General features: G+C 35.4%; 2 protein-coding genes across 2 annotated transcripts in view; both read left to right on the top strand.

Annotated features, from left to right (window-relative positions):
- The window catches only part of PURA (purine rich element binding protein A), a 6,045-nt gene extending 3,892 nt beyond the window's left edge, over positions 1 to 2,153 (top strand). Inside the window, 1 exon segment of the mRNA XM_032425155.1 lies at positions 1 to 2,153. This exon segment is cut by the window's left edge and continues 2,956 nt beyond it. The gene's annotated coding sequence lies outside the window, so the exon portion shown is untranslated.
- Positions 2,154 to 10,415: 8,262 nt separating this feature from the next.
- IGIP (IgA inducing protein) lies at positions 10,416 to 11,522 on the top strand. Its single transcript, XM_032425156.1, has one exon. The coding sequence runs from the start codon at positions 11,201 to 11,203 to the stop codon at positions 11,360 to 11,362; it is 162 nt and encodes a 53-aa protein (XP_032281047.1). The 5' UTR covers positions 10,416 to 11,200; the 3' UTR covers positions 11,363 to 11,522.
- The last annotated feature ends 2,284 nt before the right edge of the window (positions 11,523 to 13,806 follow it).

The following is a 13,806-nucleotide window of genomic DNA, read 5'->3' as shown; positions in this document are numbered from 1 at the left end:
GCATTTTTCTTATTTCCATATAGTAAAGTTGAGCTTTTACAGTGCATAATGTGACATTTGGAATGCTTATCAACTGCATGTAAACATTAATAACCTGCACTTTTTTGTCTTAAGGTTTGTTGAGCTGTTTTGTTCACTGTACTTTTACTGTGATATGGAAAAGACTGCATTCTCTGTGCTGTTACTAGTTAGGAAAGAGAATTGCTTTGATTTTGTCTCTTGTTTACTATAGCTTTTTAAAGTTAAGCCTTGTACTACAGGTTGTTGGAGTACGCCTAGATCAGTGTTTCATAGTAGCCAGCAATAAGTAGTGCAAGTCAACAAAAACACAGCAAACTTAGGCAAAGTGTCCTTTCTTTGAGATGCGAGTTCTTTCATGAGGTTTTCTTTAGGGTCAGAGTTACCTTAAAGTGAAGCCTTTCTTACCTACAGACTTCAGATTCTGCTTGGAATCCTACCGGATCAATAAGCACATGTATTGTGCAATTGTCTTTACACTATAACAGTTAAACACAATCTTACTAAGATTTTGAAACCAGTGTCTGATTTATGGTCAGTGGGTTTAAAAAGAAATCCACATACAAATCTTTTAAGACTTAAGAGATGATCTTAGAAAAGACTAAGTGACTGTAAAGATGCTCTTTTTTGCATCTCACTTTACCTCCCCAAGCACCCTCCCGACCTTCCCTTCCCTCTACTGTTTCATCCTTTCCTCACCCTTCCTCCCAGGTGCTCGGTACTTTACCAAGGTTCTATATCTCAGTGTTTTATGTTGGAGTTTTTCCTTGTTTTTATTTTACTAGTTGGTAAACCCTGTTTGTGCTGAAATGAAAAAGGAGATGGTATATTTGACCATATGTGTTATTCATAGAAGACAGTATGATCAAATGTGCCAAAAACAAGCAAACAAAACTTAATTCCTGACAAGTATGCCTTATTTTTAATGATCTGCTTTGTCTTACGATTAAGGTCCAAGAGCTTGGTTAAACTATATTATTTGCCTAAGTATAAAAGAAAACTTGAAATGCATTGCAATATTGACATTCTTTAAAATGAGAGACACTGTCAAGTAATTTAATCCGAGATCAGCCACCAGATTTGAAATGCCCATATATGTGTGTGTGTTTGGTGTTGTTCGTTTTTTTTTCTTTTAAATCACCAAATCTTTTTTTAAGCTACTTTTTATTTGTGCCTCCTATTTATCATGCTGATGTTAGAAGCAGCAGTCATCCAGCCACAGAGGGAGCTAAAGTTAACTATCCAGAACTGTAGAAATCATTATACATGCCTTTGACAACAAAGGAAGTTCATAAGAAAAGCCATGTCGGCTTTTCCTCTACTAGATACAGATTGAAGGTAGATGAATATTTGCCAAATGGAAAGGAGAGACAATGTGAGTCAGGAAAGACAAACTTTCCCAGCTTCCTAAAAGCCATGGAGAGTAGAAACCAAAACCAACAGGGAAATAAAAACCTTGAAAGTCTCACTTTCTAGTCCCATGCAGGGGTTGAAATTTGACTCAAAGTGGAAAATATATTGATAGGTCTTTTAGGTCTTCACATCTAGAGATGGATAACTATTCCAATTTGATTTTTCAGGTAATGGAGAAAGCTGCTAGTAATTTTAACCCCTGCCTAAAGAAGACAGATAATTTCATTTGGGAGCAAATACTTATTGCCTTGAAAAATAGCACTGTAATAGCCTATGATAATTAGTTGTAGAATAACCTTTATCCCTTTTAAACTATGCAAATTATTAAATAAGTGTAAATTAGGACTCAATTAAAGATAGTTGATTATATTGCAATCAGATGGCATTCACAAACTTAACTGGAGCATATACAAATGAAATCTATTAGTCTAAGAGTTTTGTATGCTAACAGAAAAATATAATTTAGCTACCTATTCTAAAAATGGTGAATATTATTAATATTGTATAATAGGACTGGGAAGACTGCCTCCTTTTTTGAAGAGAGAGAGATTAAGGATTTTTATAATTGTTTTTCATCAAATTTTAATATTTTTGTCAAATTTTTAGGTATTTAATTTGTAAAACAGTTTGCTTTGTACTGGCATACAGAAAATAGGGTATTGATTTTAAACTTTTTGAAGCCAAGTGATCAAGTACATTTGTAATAAAAGTCAATGGATCTATATCAGTTGTACTCACTGTTTTCATTTCTTATTCTTATTAATACAGGAATGCTATACTTTTTCTGCAGGAACACTGTACTAAATTTGGGTGGAAGGGAGGGGAAGAGATAAGTCCGTTGATAATGAGAATCTGGGTGGGTAACCATGGCCCAAGCACTTTATATAATGTTTAAGTCAATTCAGATTTGGTATATTAAAAAAGATGCGTATGTCAATTTTTTTCTTCCTGTTTTCGTATGAAACTTGATGTTTGTGGGGGTTATCTCATTCATTGTTTCCGTGCTTTAACATTTTGCATTTGGCACTGTTGAAACTTTCTAAACATATTTTTCTTTTATGACATTTTGGGTTATATGCCAGCCATGGTGAACCCACCATGGGCATGATTGTTATTTCTGTCTCCCACACATGGTTCTCACCCTCTTTTCTTCAATATTCCCACTCATTTTTTCATATTTTACACACACACACACACACACACACACACACTTCCAGATGATTTTAGAATGGAGATTTCTGAGATTGTTGCTGTAGTTGTTTTCATAGCTCCACAATTCATTTTATTTTACATGTGAACGTATTTTTAATATTTTTCCCCACTAAAAAAATGAGATACCAAATCTAATGACTTTTTTCCCTTTTCTGAGTTTTTCAGTATCAGAATGAGATCCTGCTTTCTATGTAAAAGGATGCTAAAAAAGAAAAGGGAATCTTCAGCAATTTAGGTTTGGAACAATTGGTGATAACTCTGAGTATAACATTTATAGCTGAATATCCTTAAATTTGAATATCTTAATAATTTAGAGTGATAAATACTTTTTCCTGAGAGTGGAATGAATAGGAAAAAGAATTTATTGGAATTGCTTAGGTGAGCAAATTCACTGAAGTTATTTGTGTAAAGTTTTCTGTTAGAGTTCATCCACTTCTAAATCAAATTATAGTATTTCTGGGTTTTTTTAAATTGCAAGTTAACTGAATTTAGACCATTTGTAATGGAGTACACTATAAAACTAAAATGATCACTGCTATTAAAATTACTCTTTTCACCCAGCTGCATTAATTACCATAGAGAATTTGCAATATATTTTTAAGAAAACCTGATTTTAATATTTGGGGAGTTATTTGATCATAAAAATCTAAATTTAAGGCCTAGGCCATTTGATAGGCTCTTTTCAAACAGAAATTTCATTATTACGGGTTAAGTGAAGATCATCTAAACTAGCATTATCATGTCAGGTAGAATTCCATAATGCAAAAACGACCAAGTGAAAAGTAAAAGATATGATTGGTTTCAAGCCAACAATTTGTCATCTTACAGCTGCTAAACTGACTACCAAGTTTTGATGTTGAATGGTCTAGGCAATTTATGTCTTTAGAAAAGCTGAGTATGGCATGGGTTGTTTGTTAGAAACATTTTTCTTAAAAAAAATATCATAGTTACTCATGTATTTTTATTTTGTCCCCATATTATGTTTGGTATTTGTTTTCTTTTTCTTTTTTTTTCCCTGATGTGCTTTGCTTTTGTGGAAAATTGTCTTGTTTGATAGGTAGAAACATGGTGGTGATCCTCTATGTAAAATAAAGTTAATTCTTAAGGACCAGAAATATTTTACTCATTTTGGAATTGCAAGGTTTTTGAATTTTCATGAAAGCATACTTTGTTTTGATGACTATTAGCAGTTTGCTTATTAATTAAAATTTTATAGCATTTATGGGGAAAATTAAGCTAAAAGTTTAATTTTCTTGATTTAGGGTGCACTTTAATAATTCAAGAGGCCTCCAAGTTCAAGGACCAAACCTTTATATTTTGGAATTTTGAGAATCATGGAAGTACTCTTCTTAACATGTGTTTTAGTCTAAACTGGATTAAAACAGAAGGATCCTCAGAGGACTTAAGGTGTCCTTATTGTGAAGTAGCAAACTTATGGGACAGGTGACTTATGTATTCACCTTGACTAGCTCAACCAGTGATGGGCATCAGCTAATGAATTATTAGACACATGTTGGGATTGGGTCAAGCTCCCATTCAGCTGGAGTGGATTGGCAATTTCCAGTGTAGGTAGTTGTTGATGGCATTTGACCTACCTCCCTACCATATACGTTTGGCTTTTTTTTTTCTCCCATCCTCTTTTTTCCTTGTTTCGCTCTCCTTTATTCTCCTTACCATAGGCCTGCCAGTGACACTCAAACTTACCCCTTTAAGAGGGAAGTAAAGAAATTGCTGGCTCCTGCCTTAGAACATAGCTAACTGATCCCAGAAAGATTTCTGTATAATGAAGTAATTGGGCAGTTTTTCTGAGTGCTATTTTCCCCATAGTCTTAAACTGGCAATCTGAAGGGCATTGAAATTGTTAAGAAATTCGTGTATTGAAGAGAGTAAGAAGTATGTGTATTTTAGGTAAGTTACAGGGGGCTGAGATTTACTGGTTTGGAAATTTGAGAGCAGAAAGGGAAGAACCGTTCAATGTGTTCATGAATGGGAGTGTGAGAGTTATTTATATAAGGGAATGGTTTGGAGGTAAAGTGGGAGAAATTTTTATTGGGAGGTAGGAAAAGATACTAAGGTGGAGTCTTAAATGAGCGTTGTTTGCTAAGGACAATGAAGTTGATCTTCACTAATGAAGTTTCAATAAAGCCGGAGAAAATGGGTCCCTTGTTGGTTATGAGAAAGCTGTTGGTCGGTAGCTAGATATGATGATGATGATGCATTATACAATTTGCTTTCAGGTGTAGGATATTTGCTTTTCTGGACAAATTAAGTAGCACAATTGTGGAATGACAGCTTTTCTGGTCAAAGCATGTTGGTACTGGGGACTTACTATTTTGAGGGAAAGAAGATAAGAAAATTGCAAACTTTTCCACTTATCATTTTTAAACTATCAGAAATATTTATTATACAGATTATTTTTCTGGGCTTATGTTTCAGTGTAGTTTAGCTTTACTTTTCAAAATGGTCCTTAGATCAAATCATTTGATTTTACAGTTCACAAAGATCCATATCATACCTTGATTTTATAGAACCTTGAGCCTTTGGTCCACATTAATTTCTTACAAGAGAGTAAACCAGGTAAAAACAGTAAACTGCAATTTTAGGTATCTTTTTCATTTCTTTTACATTTGCAGTCCTGTCATTTACGACTGTGGATCTTATGAGACCCTCAATAATACTATATTTCTGAAATTAGACAACATACCTCCCAAAACTCAAATTTCTGTTTGTATTCCCACTTTCTCTGTTATTTTAAAATTGTAGAATTCCCAAGTGTTCAGTGGTGGCAGATAATATAATTTAGTATATCTTGGAAGTTCCTATGTTCTTTGTAGGGTGAACTGATAGTGTCTAGATTTCTGTTCCCAGTATCCCAGGAACATTTTTAATTATTTAAGATAAAGAATTGCTATAATATTTTGTTTTTTTAAATTACATAATTCAAGTGTATTTGGACTCCTTTTTAGTTTAATATGGACTTATTCTCAGTGATTCTGACAGATTATTTCATTTTACCCAAATCTGTATACATTAGTGATAAAATTTCTTAGATAGCTAAAAAAGAGGTTCTGATTTTGTATCTGGAAAGTAACTTTTTTTTTTTTTTACAAATGTCAAGTTCATTAACAAAATTATTTTTATTATAATTTATTTTTTAGAGTTAACACTTAGTATGCTTTTCCCATCCTACCCATTTTAAATTATGATACAATTACATTCTATAACTTGTTTAAGTCTGTGCAGAGCCTTCTTAAATAGCCCCTCCCTTAGGAATTGTTTTTTTAAAAAGTGAATTCCCAAACCTAGTCAAGAACCAGTGATTTAAATGACTGCCTTTGAAAGGATTCCTTGAGTCTAGTCAATGGAGATAAATGATAGCCCATTTCCATGCTGCATACAGTTGTTAGGGTTTATAAAGTTATCAATATGTAAAAGTGCAAAAGCAGGAAAGATATAAAGTTGCCTATAAAATTTCTAGTTTTCATTATTTGCACTATTTATCTTTGCACTTGATTTTTTGAAAGTTAAGACTAGTCACTTTCACTTTTGTTTCTAGTCTTTTCTAATTTCTTACAGAATTGTTTTCAATATCCCACCCAAAGGAAAACTTATATGCAATTAAATATGCTTTATAAGTCCGAGAAAATATTTCTTAGTGTTAGCTATGTAGAACAAAAATTTTTTTTGATAAAAATTTTTAATATGGGCCTTTATTTGCCAATATAATCCTTTGTAAATGTGAGCTTTATTAAACTATTTAAATAGACAAAGTGAAAGCTTAGGATAGAAAAAAAATATATATATATATGTATATGAAACGATGTCTTTGAGATCCAGCTTCCAGCCTGAGATGGCCTGGTTTTGGAGTGTTGATTTATTTTCACTGAAGTCAATGAGATCTGAGTCTAGCTGGGTATTGGCTTAAAAAGCTGGAAGTGAAGTGGGTGGCAAGTGGCAGCTCCCTCTTTTATGTAGTTTTCCATAATGCTCAAAGAGTTTCATCATGGTCTATATGATATAACTGGGTATTGAAATAATTACATTAAATGAATATTCCTTTTTGGAATTCAAGGTTCACTCACTTTTTGAGGGGGGGAGGGTGGCAAGGGATAAGAGACTTTATTTTAACTAGAAGAATTCTTATAACCTCAAGATGTGCTCTAGGAAGAATAGGAGAACAAAATGTGTACCTGTGAACATATTTTTTGTCTTAGTGAGATTGTGCAACACAGTGTTCAAAATTGCAAAAAAAAAAAAAAAAGGTTGATAGTTTTGTCAATAGAACAGAAATGTGTTTTGGCTAAAATTAATTTTTGTAAGTTATTTAATTATTTCATTTTATATTCCCTTCCCGTATCCTTTTGGGCGCTTCATACTTCTAACAAGTGAGAGGCCTCTCTTTAGATCTGGTTTATTTTTGGAATGCCTGAGTGTGTTTCTCTATTGGGGGGGGGTCGCCACAGGGTGTTGTTTTAATTCTTGACATGCTCTTCTCAGCATGTTTTGGTAGTCATCCTGGATCTCATGTTTGCAAATTCTGTTGATAATTAAGTGATGTATTGACCTCTCTGACATTGTGTGAATGTTTGTGGCTGGCCTTTATTGTAGAACCTTGTGGTTTTGCTTTCAATTGGGATAGAAAGTTAAACTTCCATTGTTCAAATTTTAGGTTTATCTAGTGGAATTGTGCCCGATAGTTGTCTAACTATGGACCAGTTTTGGGGAATGAAGGTTGACAGATGTGTATTTGACTCTAGATAATCCTTTACTCAAAATAGTAAATTAAAGGCTATAGTATTAGAGTTCTCTTAAGTTTTAGGTTGTCAGATCTTTAAATGTGGATGATGATCAGCATTGTGTTTATGAATTTCCTTAGGGAAAAGAGAAAAATTCAGTCTCCAAACCTTTTCTTAGAGACTAAACTTACCATATATGGAAAATGAAAATATTTTAAAAAGTGGCTTTGATTATTTTTTAATGGAGTTTAATCAGCTTAATTAATTATTTTTCCTAGGTTGAAGCACTTATTTCCCAAATTTGAATAAAGGGAAAAGATCAGCAATTTGGCCCCTTTTTTTTGAGGCCATTTTTAGTTTTCTGCCCCCATTTCCCAACCCTAGTATAAGATGAATTACGGGTATCCCTCTAAGTCCCTATAACCCCTTTTTGAGATCACAGAAACCTTTGATAATCTGATGAAAGTGATGGACCCTCTCCCCAGAAAAAAAAAAATGCACATACGCAGATAATTTTACATACAACCTCAGGGGCATCACACATCTAAAACCCAAGTTAAGGATCTCTGCTCTAAGTAAACTCTATAGAGAAAATTTTCATGCAATTAATTGATAAAATTAAGAACTAACTATTGGCTTAAAACATTTCAGATTGGAATTATTGTTAGATGGTGGCCCCTACTAGCAAAATGTGACATTGCAACCAGCTTTGTTAGACATCCAGACAGAAGGAAAAAAGAAGCAATGTTCTGAGAGCTATTTATAAGGAGTCAGGGCATCTCTAGACGTGGGAGCCATTCCTGGTTCAAGGCAGGGGTCAGGGTGCCTGACAGCTTCTAGCAGGGTAGAGTTTGATAAACCACAATGCTCAGGATGCCAAGGGGTTAGCCATTATCTTAACCCCTTCCTCACCAAAAGATTTTAGTTTTGTCTATTAGGAAAAAAGATGTCACTGGGAAAAAAAAAAAAAAGATTTGCCTTACAACTTTGCTGGAACACATCAGTTTGGTGACGTATGGGACACCAGTATTATTTGTGAGAAGGTACATAAAACCAAAGTAAATTATTCTCTATGTAGAACATTATTTACTAGTATCATTTGTTTGGATGTATTAGCTTTGACAATTTTTACCAGTAAATATTGGTTTTATTTAAAACTGGGAATCCAGTTTATAAATAGGATAGTTGTTGTATCTGTCCTTTCCCCTATGTAAAGAATAGTTTAAAGATTTATGCATACTTTTTACTTTTCTCTCTTGATGCCATGGAGTGGGGTGGGGTGGGGTGGGGGGAGATCTTTGAGTCAATAACTGACAAAATGTCTTCTCCAAATTTAAAAATTGAGAAACAGCACTTTAAGTCCTAACTCTACACCATTTTAGTGCATGTATTAGTTTTCATAATGATTTTTGGTGCATGCCTTTGGGCTTCTTCAAAAGTGTACAATAGGAAAGTATATTTCCTTTCTTAGAAAGGAGATTTTTTTCTACTTTGCAACTTGTGATTACAAAAATCTTCCTCTGTGGGAAGATTAACCATGTATTGAACTACTGAAAAGTATATATTTTTAGATATACAGAAGGAATCTACATGGAGCAGCATTCAGACCTATATAGAAGTCATAGCATTCTGTATAGGACCAAAAAGGAAATAACATTAAACACTTAAACAGACTTTGTTGGGTAGAAATACCTTTAGATCTTGCATTGACTTCCAAAAAGAAAATACCACAGAAGTTTGCTGAAAACTTTTGTTGTTTGAATTTTCTCTGTCAGTGTATTTAGCCCAAATACAACAGCTTTGGGTTAACACATACATAAGAATCAAAAAAACAAAGCTAACTAAATAGATCAGTCTGGTTTGTCAATCCAGCTTGACTGAAATAAGTAAACTAATTACTTGGAACATGAAAAACTGTCCAACTCCTCTAAGGTTTTGACAAAATAACCTTGGCTGATGTGGGAAGATTCCCACTTTGATTTCTGACCTGACAGTGAAGATTCATGCTTGACATGATTTCAAACCTGACAGTGTCTGTTTAAGGAGCTATGGTACAGTTTGCTAATTCAATCCCAGATACCTGTTGATTACCTGTGAGATCTAGAGTCCAAAGTAGCCAGCAGCCATATCCCTGAGTGCTCTGTGCCCATCAGATCTCTTAAAGTAAGCAGGGTTGGGACAGGTCACAGCTCAGATGAGTGACCTCAGGTGCCGTGGACAGCCCCAGATTCAAGAATTGTATCTGTTTTCTTGGGAGTCATCACTGAACTAATGTCCCACATGGTGTTACTTACTGTAGATGCTCTCTCTTGGAGGAGGCCCAGAGCACACATCCTAATCGCTTGTGGTACTCAGAGAGGGGGTGCTAACTCTGAGGCCCTGGCCAAATTCCAGTTTAGGGATGTGGGTCTTCTTCTTGCCATTCTAATTGGAAATGTGCATCGCTTCCCATTTTCCCTGTTGACCTCAGTGCAAACTGCATTAGTCTGTTTCTTTGCCCTGGTCCCAAGTAAGATCCTGGTGTGTATTATATGGGCCATGTTTATGCCTTATCTTAATGCACAAGAGTTGAGGAATGAGTGAGCTCCATATCAAAGTGCCCTGTAGTTAGAGGGGAACTCTTGTGATGCTTTGGAGGTGAAATGGGCCCTTTTGGCATAAGTTGGGGAATATGCACTGGCCGGAGGCTTCCAGCCATGAGGTGTGAATTGAAACCTATTTCCCTCTTTTCTTATAGCACGTTGAGAAAATCTGTTGGGTTTTCAGCAGTCAGGGAAGGCCGGAGTTCTGCAGCTTTAATCTGGGTAACTGAGGCTGGTTGGGGCAAGACTTTGGTTAATTAACTGGGTTCTCAGATGCCACAGACTCCGTGAAAAGTCACCATTATTTTCAATGGTTGTGATAGAATTTCCCCCCAGTAGCCATTATTTTAAGATTATATTGCAGAGTTGCTTTATTTGAGCTTTTCATGTATACACAATCCCAAACTGGAAGAAATAATTAAAAAAAAAAAAAAAAAAGGAATCCTGCTGTGAAAGGTATATATTACTCTAGATTTTTCTTACTGTAAATATTGTAAGATTGTAATACTGTCGATATTTTATTAACCAACAAATGTTAATCTATGTGAATTCAGACTTATTTTAAATGTGCTTCTTATTTACTGTGTGTGGTCCCTGTTGCTGACAGTATTAAGTTATATTCTGATGTAAGATTAACTTTATTAAAGAATGTAAACATTCATGTTTCCTTATGGGAAAACAAATAAAGTATAAAGAAGACAATTCTTTTCATTAAAATATACTGTGTATTTACACTTGCTAGACCCAGCACCACTTATAAATTTAGTACACTGTTCAGAATTTTAGTTAACACGGCTGACATGGTTGTGCTCTGTTTGAAAGTCTAAGAGTAGGTATTGTTGGAATATAAAGTTTGTATTTGTCTGCTGTGAATCATAATCTTGAAATTTCTAATCAAGTTTGTAAAATTTTTATAGTAAAACATTTTAATGACAATTTAAAAATTTACTTCTCTAAAGAATGGTCAAAACAGTATCCTTTCAAAAATAGAATTGTTCTTTAATATCTTTCCAAACTGACTTTGGTTAAATGGACCAGATGTATATTAGTTAAAATTTAGGACAAAGTTGTGATATTCTTTGAGTTTACAAGTTAATCCTTATTGGAAATGTGCCAATTATACAGTAGAATATCATTAATTTGCACTGTTTGGGGACCCCATTAAGAATGCTGAATTTTGCCAACTAAGAAGTAAGCAAATGCAATTTAAAAAGTAAATTTGAGCATTCTGTATTAAATATGTGCAGTTATTATCACATGAAGAAGCGCAGTGTGTCGGGCTGTAATATAACCATACTTGCTGTCATGTTCTCCCATCTCAGTGCTGGGAACTCACCATGTGGAAACCAAGCAAATGTGTTGTGCATCAGCCGGCTTGAGTTTGTTCAATATCAAAGCTGAAACTAGCGAGGTCTGCTGTACTGCTTATTGAAGTATTGTGATTCTTTTAGGCATTGATTCTTACAAAATATATACTGTAACAGTATACTTTGTACAGATTTAAATTTTATTTGAAAAAAATGAAATAAAGTAGGCAAAAAAATAAAGATGTTTATTTTTCATGTGACTATATAAACAGATCAGTCTTTTGTTTCAGTGTCTTTGGGGGGATCTGGTTGCTCTTGTGTTTTTTGGGGGGTTTTGGGGTTTTTTTTTTGTTTTTTGATCGATGGAAACCATTTTTAGGACTCAGGAACAGGTATACTTGTCTGATCATTAATTGGCTGCAAGCTTTAAGTGTGCTCTCTCGCACTGGAAAACTCTATTTTCTATTTTATTTTAAAACACATTTATTGGGGCGCCTGGGTGGCTTAGTCGTTAAGCGTCTGCCTTCGGCTTAGGTCCTGATCTCAGGGTCCTGGGATCGAACCCCGGGTCAGGCTCCCTGCTCAGCGGGGAGTCTGCTTCTCCCACTCCCTCTCCCTCTGCCCCTGCTCCTGTGCTCTCTCTCTCTCACTCTCTCAAATAAATAAAATCTTAAAAAAAAAAAGAAAGATAGGCAAGTCATTCACATAAAATCTTTAGAAATAAATAAATGTGTTTTAAAGACATTTGTTTACTTTTTTTTTTAAGATTTTATTTATTTATTTGACAAAAAGAAACAGCGAGAGAGGGAACACAAGCAGGGGGAGTGGGAGAGGGAGAGGCAGGCTCCCCACCTAGCAGGACCCTGGGATCATGACCTGAGCCAAAAGCAGACGCTTAACCGACTAAGCCACCCAGGTGCCCCTGAGTCAGTTTTTTAAAATTCTCTGATGGTATGATGGTTAACCTAGCCCATCACAATTGAGGAAAAAGAAAAAGTTTTCCCATAAATCATGCCCCTTTCCCATGGAAGCGTTTTTTGTTTTCTTTCGTTTTAAAATTGAAGTTGGTTTAAGGTAGTGGAAGACTTACCAAAGAGTGCATGACAAAACATGAAGAGAATCTTCTGCAGAAAATAGAGGTTGTGCTTAAAGATCCTTTCAGAACTGCTTTTCTAGTGAGTGGAGTGGTAGACAGAGAATGAAGTTACCAATGAAAATGTGGCTCAAGTGTGATCCTTCAGAATAGTTTTAATGGGGTCTTCGTACAGAAGATTAGATTATTAGACCAAAAAAATCCCAGTTTTGTCCTCTAATTCAAAAACCAGTGGAGGCCTTATGTGCATGACATTTTCCCCAACCTTTAGAAGTAGAGCTAGAAGTTTTATTTCCGCTTTCTCCTCATTTTATCTTTGCTGATGCTTTCATTTACCTTCAGGCTGGATAGAAGGAGGCTTGGAACAAGTAGTTGCAGGGACAAGGTTCCTGCAAAAGTCACACCATAGAAAATTTTTCAGTGTATTTAAATGTATGTGACTGTGGTTATATTCTAAAAACTGATATATGGCCATAAAAATATCTCAAGATCATAGTATTACAGTTCCAGGCTTTCCTGGGTGAATCCTGAGAAGGTTTTGCTATTGTTGTTACTGGTTTTTTCTTGCTAAAGTGGCCCTCTTTTGTAGAGAACAGCAGACTAGCTGTTGGACTAGCTTCTACATCTGACAGCCGCCACTCCAATAAAAATAATGCAGAAACTTTGCGTATGAAAACTTAAAGCTGAGGGTATCACTGTTTGGAGGAGGTAGTGGGGTGCAAAGAAAGTTTTCCCTGCATTCTGCAGGGCCTCTGATTTGGGAGGCACACACAGAACAGGTGGGTACCTCCTGAAAAGGAAACCAGATTCCCTTCTGGGCTGAAGGTGGAATCAGTCTAACCCTTGGATCCCTTTTGAAGAGTTGGGCGCTCTAGTTACAGGAGCTTGAGGTAGAAATTCTAGCCATGATTTGTGGTAAGTATAAGGGAAGGAAAAGTCAGAAGCCCCTTCCTCACTGTCTGTGACCTTATTCTTTTAAAGACTCCTGATGGGACTGTGATAAAATATGCCCTGTAGTCATGTTGAAGTGCAAGTACTGAAGTTCTGCCGGGCTCCAGGGGATACAAACTTGGGCTAGGTCTGAACTACAGGACAAGGCTTATAGTGCCACGGGAGGGACACCCTCAAGAAAGGGGCCCAGCGTGTTCAACAGAACTATTTGTCATTTTTATTTAGCTCTTTGTTTTCTAAAGTGATGTAATTGGCAAACTCTTCCCACCCTCACCTCTAATAGATGTTAACTTTTATTTAACCATGTGGTATGTCATTTACTTTGGCTCTTTTGCATGATTTTTAGAAATCTCTTTGTTCCTAGTTCCAGTCTTTCTAAGCAGACAGGACTTTTTGATTGAGAGTACAGGGTTTGGAAGAGGTTCATTCAGGATCAGGGGAAAGAAGAGTTCCCTCTTTCGGTGTTTGACTGCTAGCTAACCTCAGGGCTGGCA

Source organism: Phoca vitulina, unplaced genomic scaffold, assembly GCF_004348235.1.
Source record: "Phoca vitulina isolate PV1807 unplaced genomic scaffold, GSC_HSeal_1.0 scaffold32, whole genome shotgun sequence".
NCBI classification, from domain to species: domain Eukaryota; kingdom Metazoa; phylum Chordata; class Mammalia; order Carnivora; family Phocidae; genus Phoca; species Phoca vitulina.
This window is presented reverse-complemented; position numbering and strand designations above follow the sequence as displayed.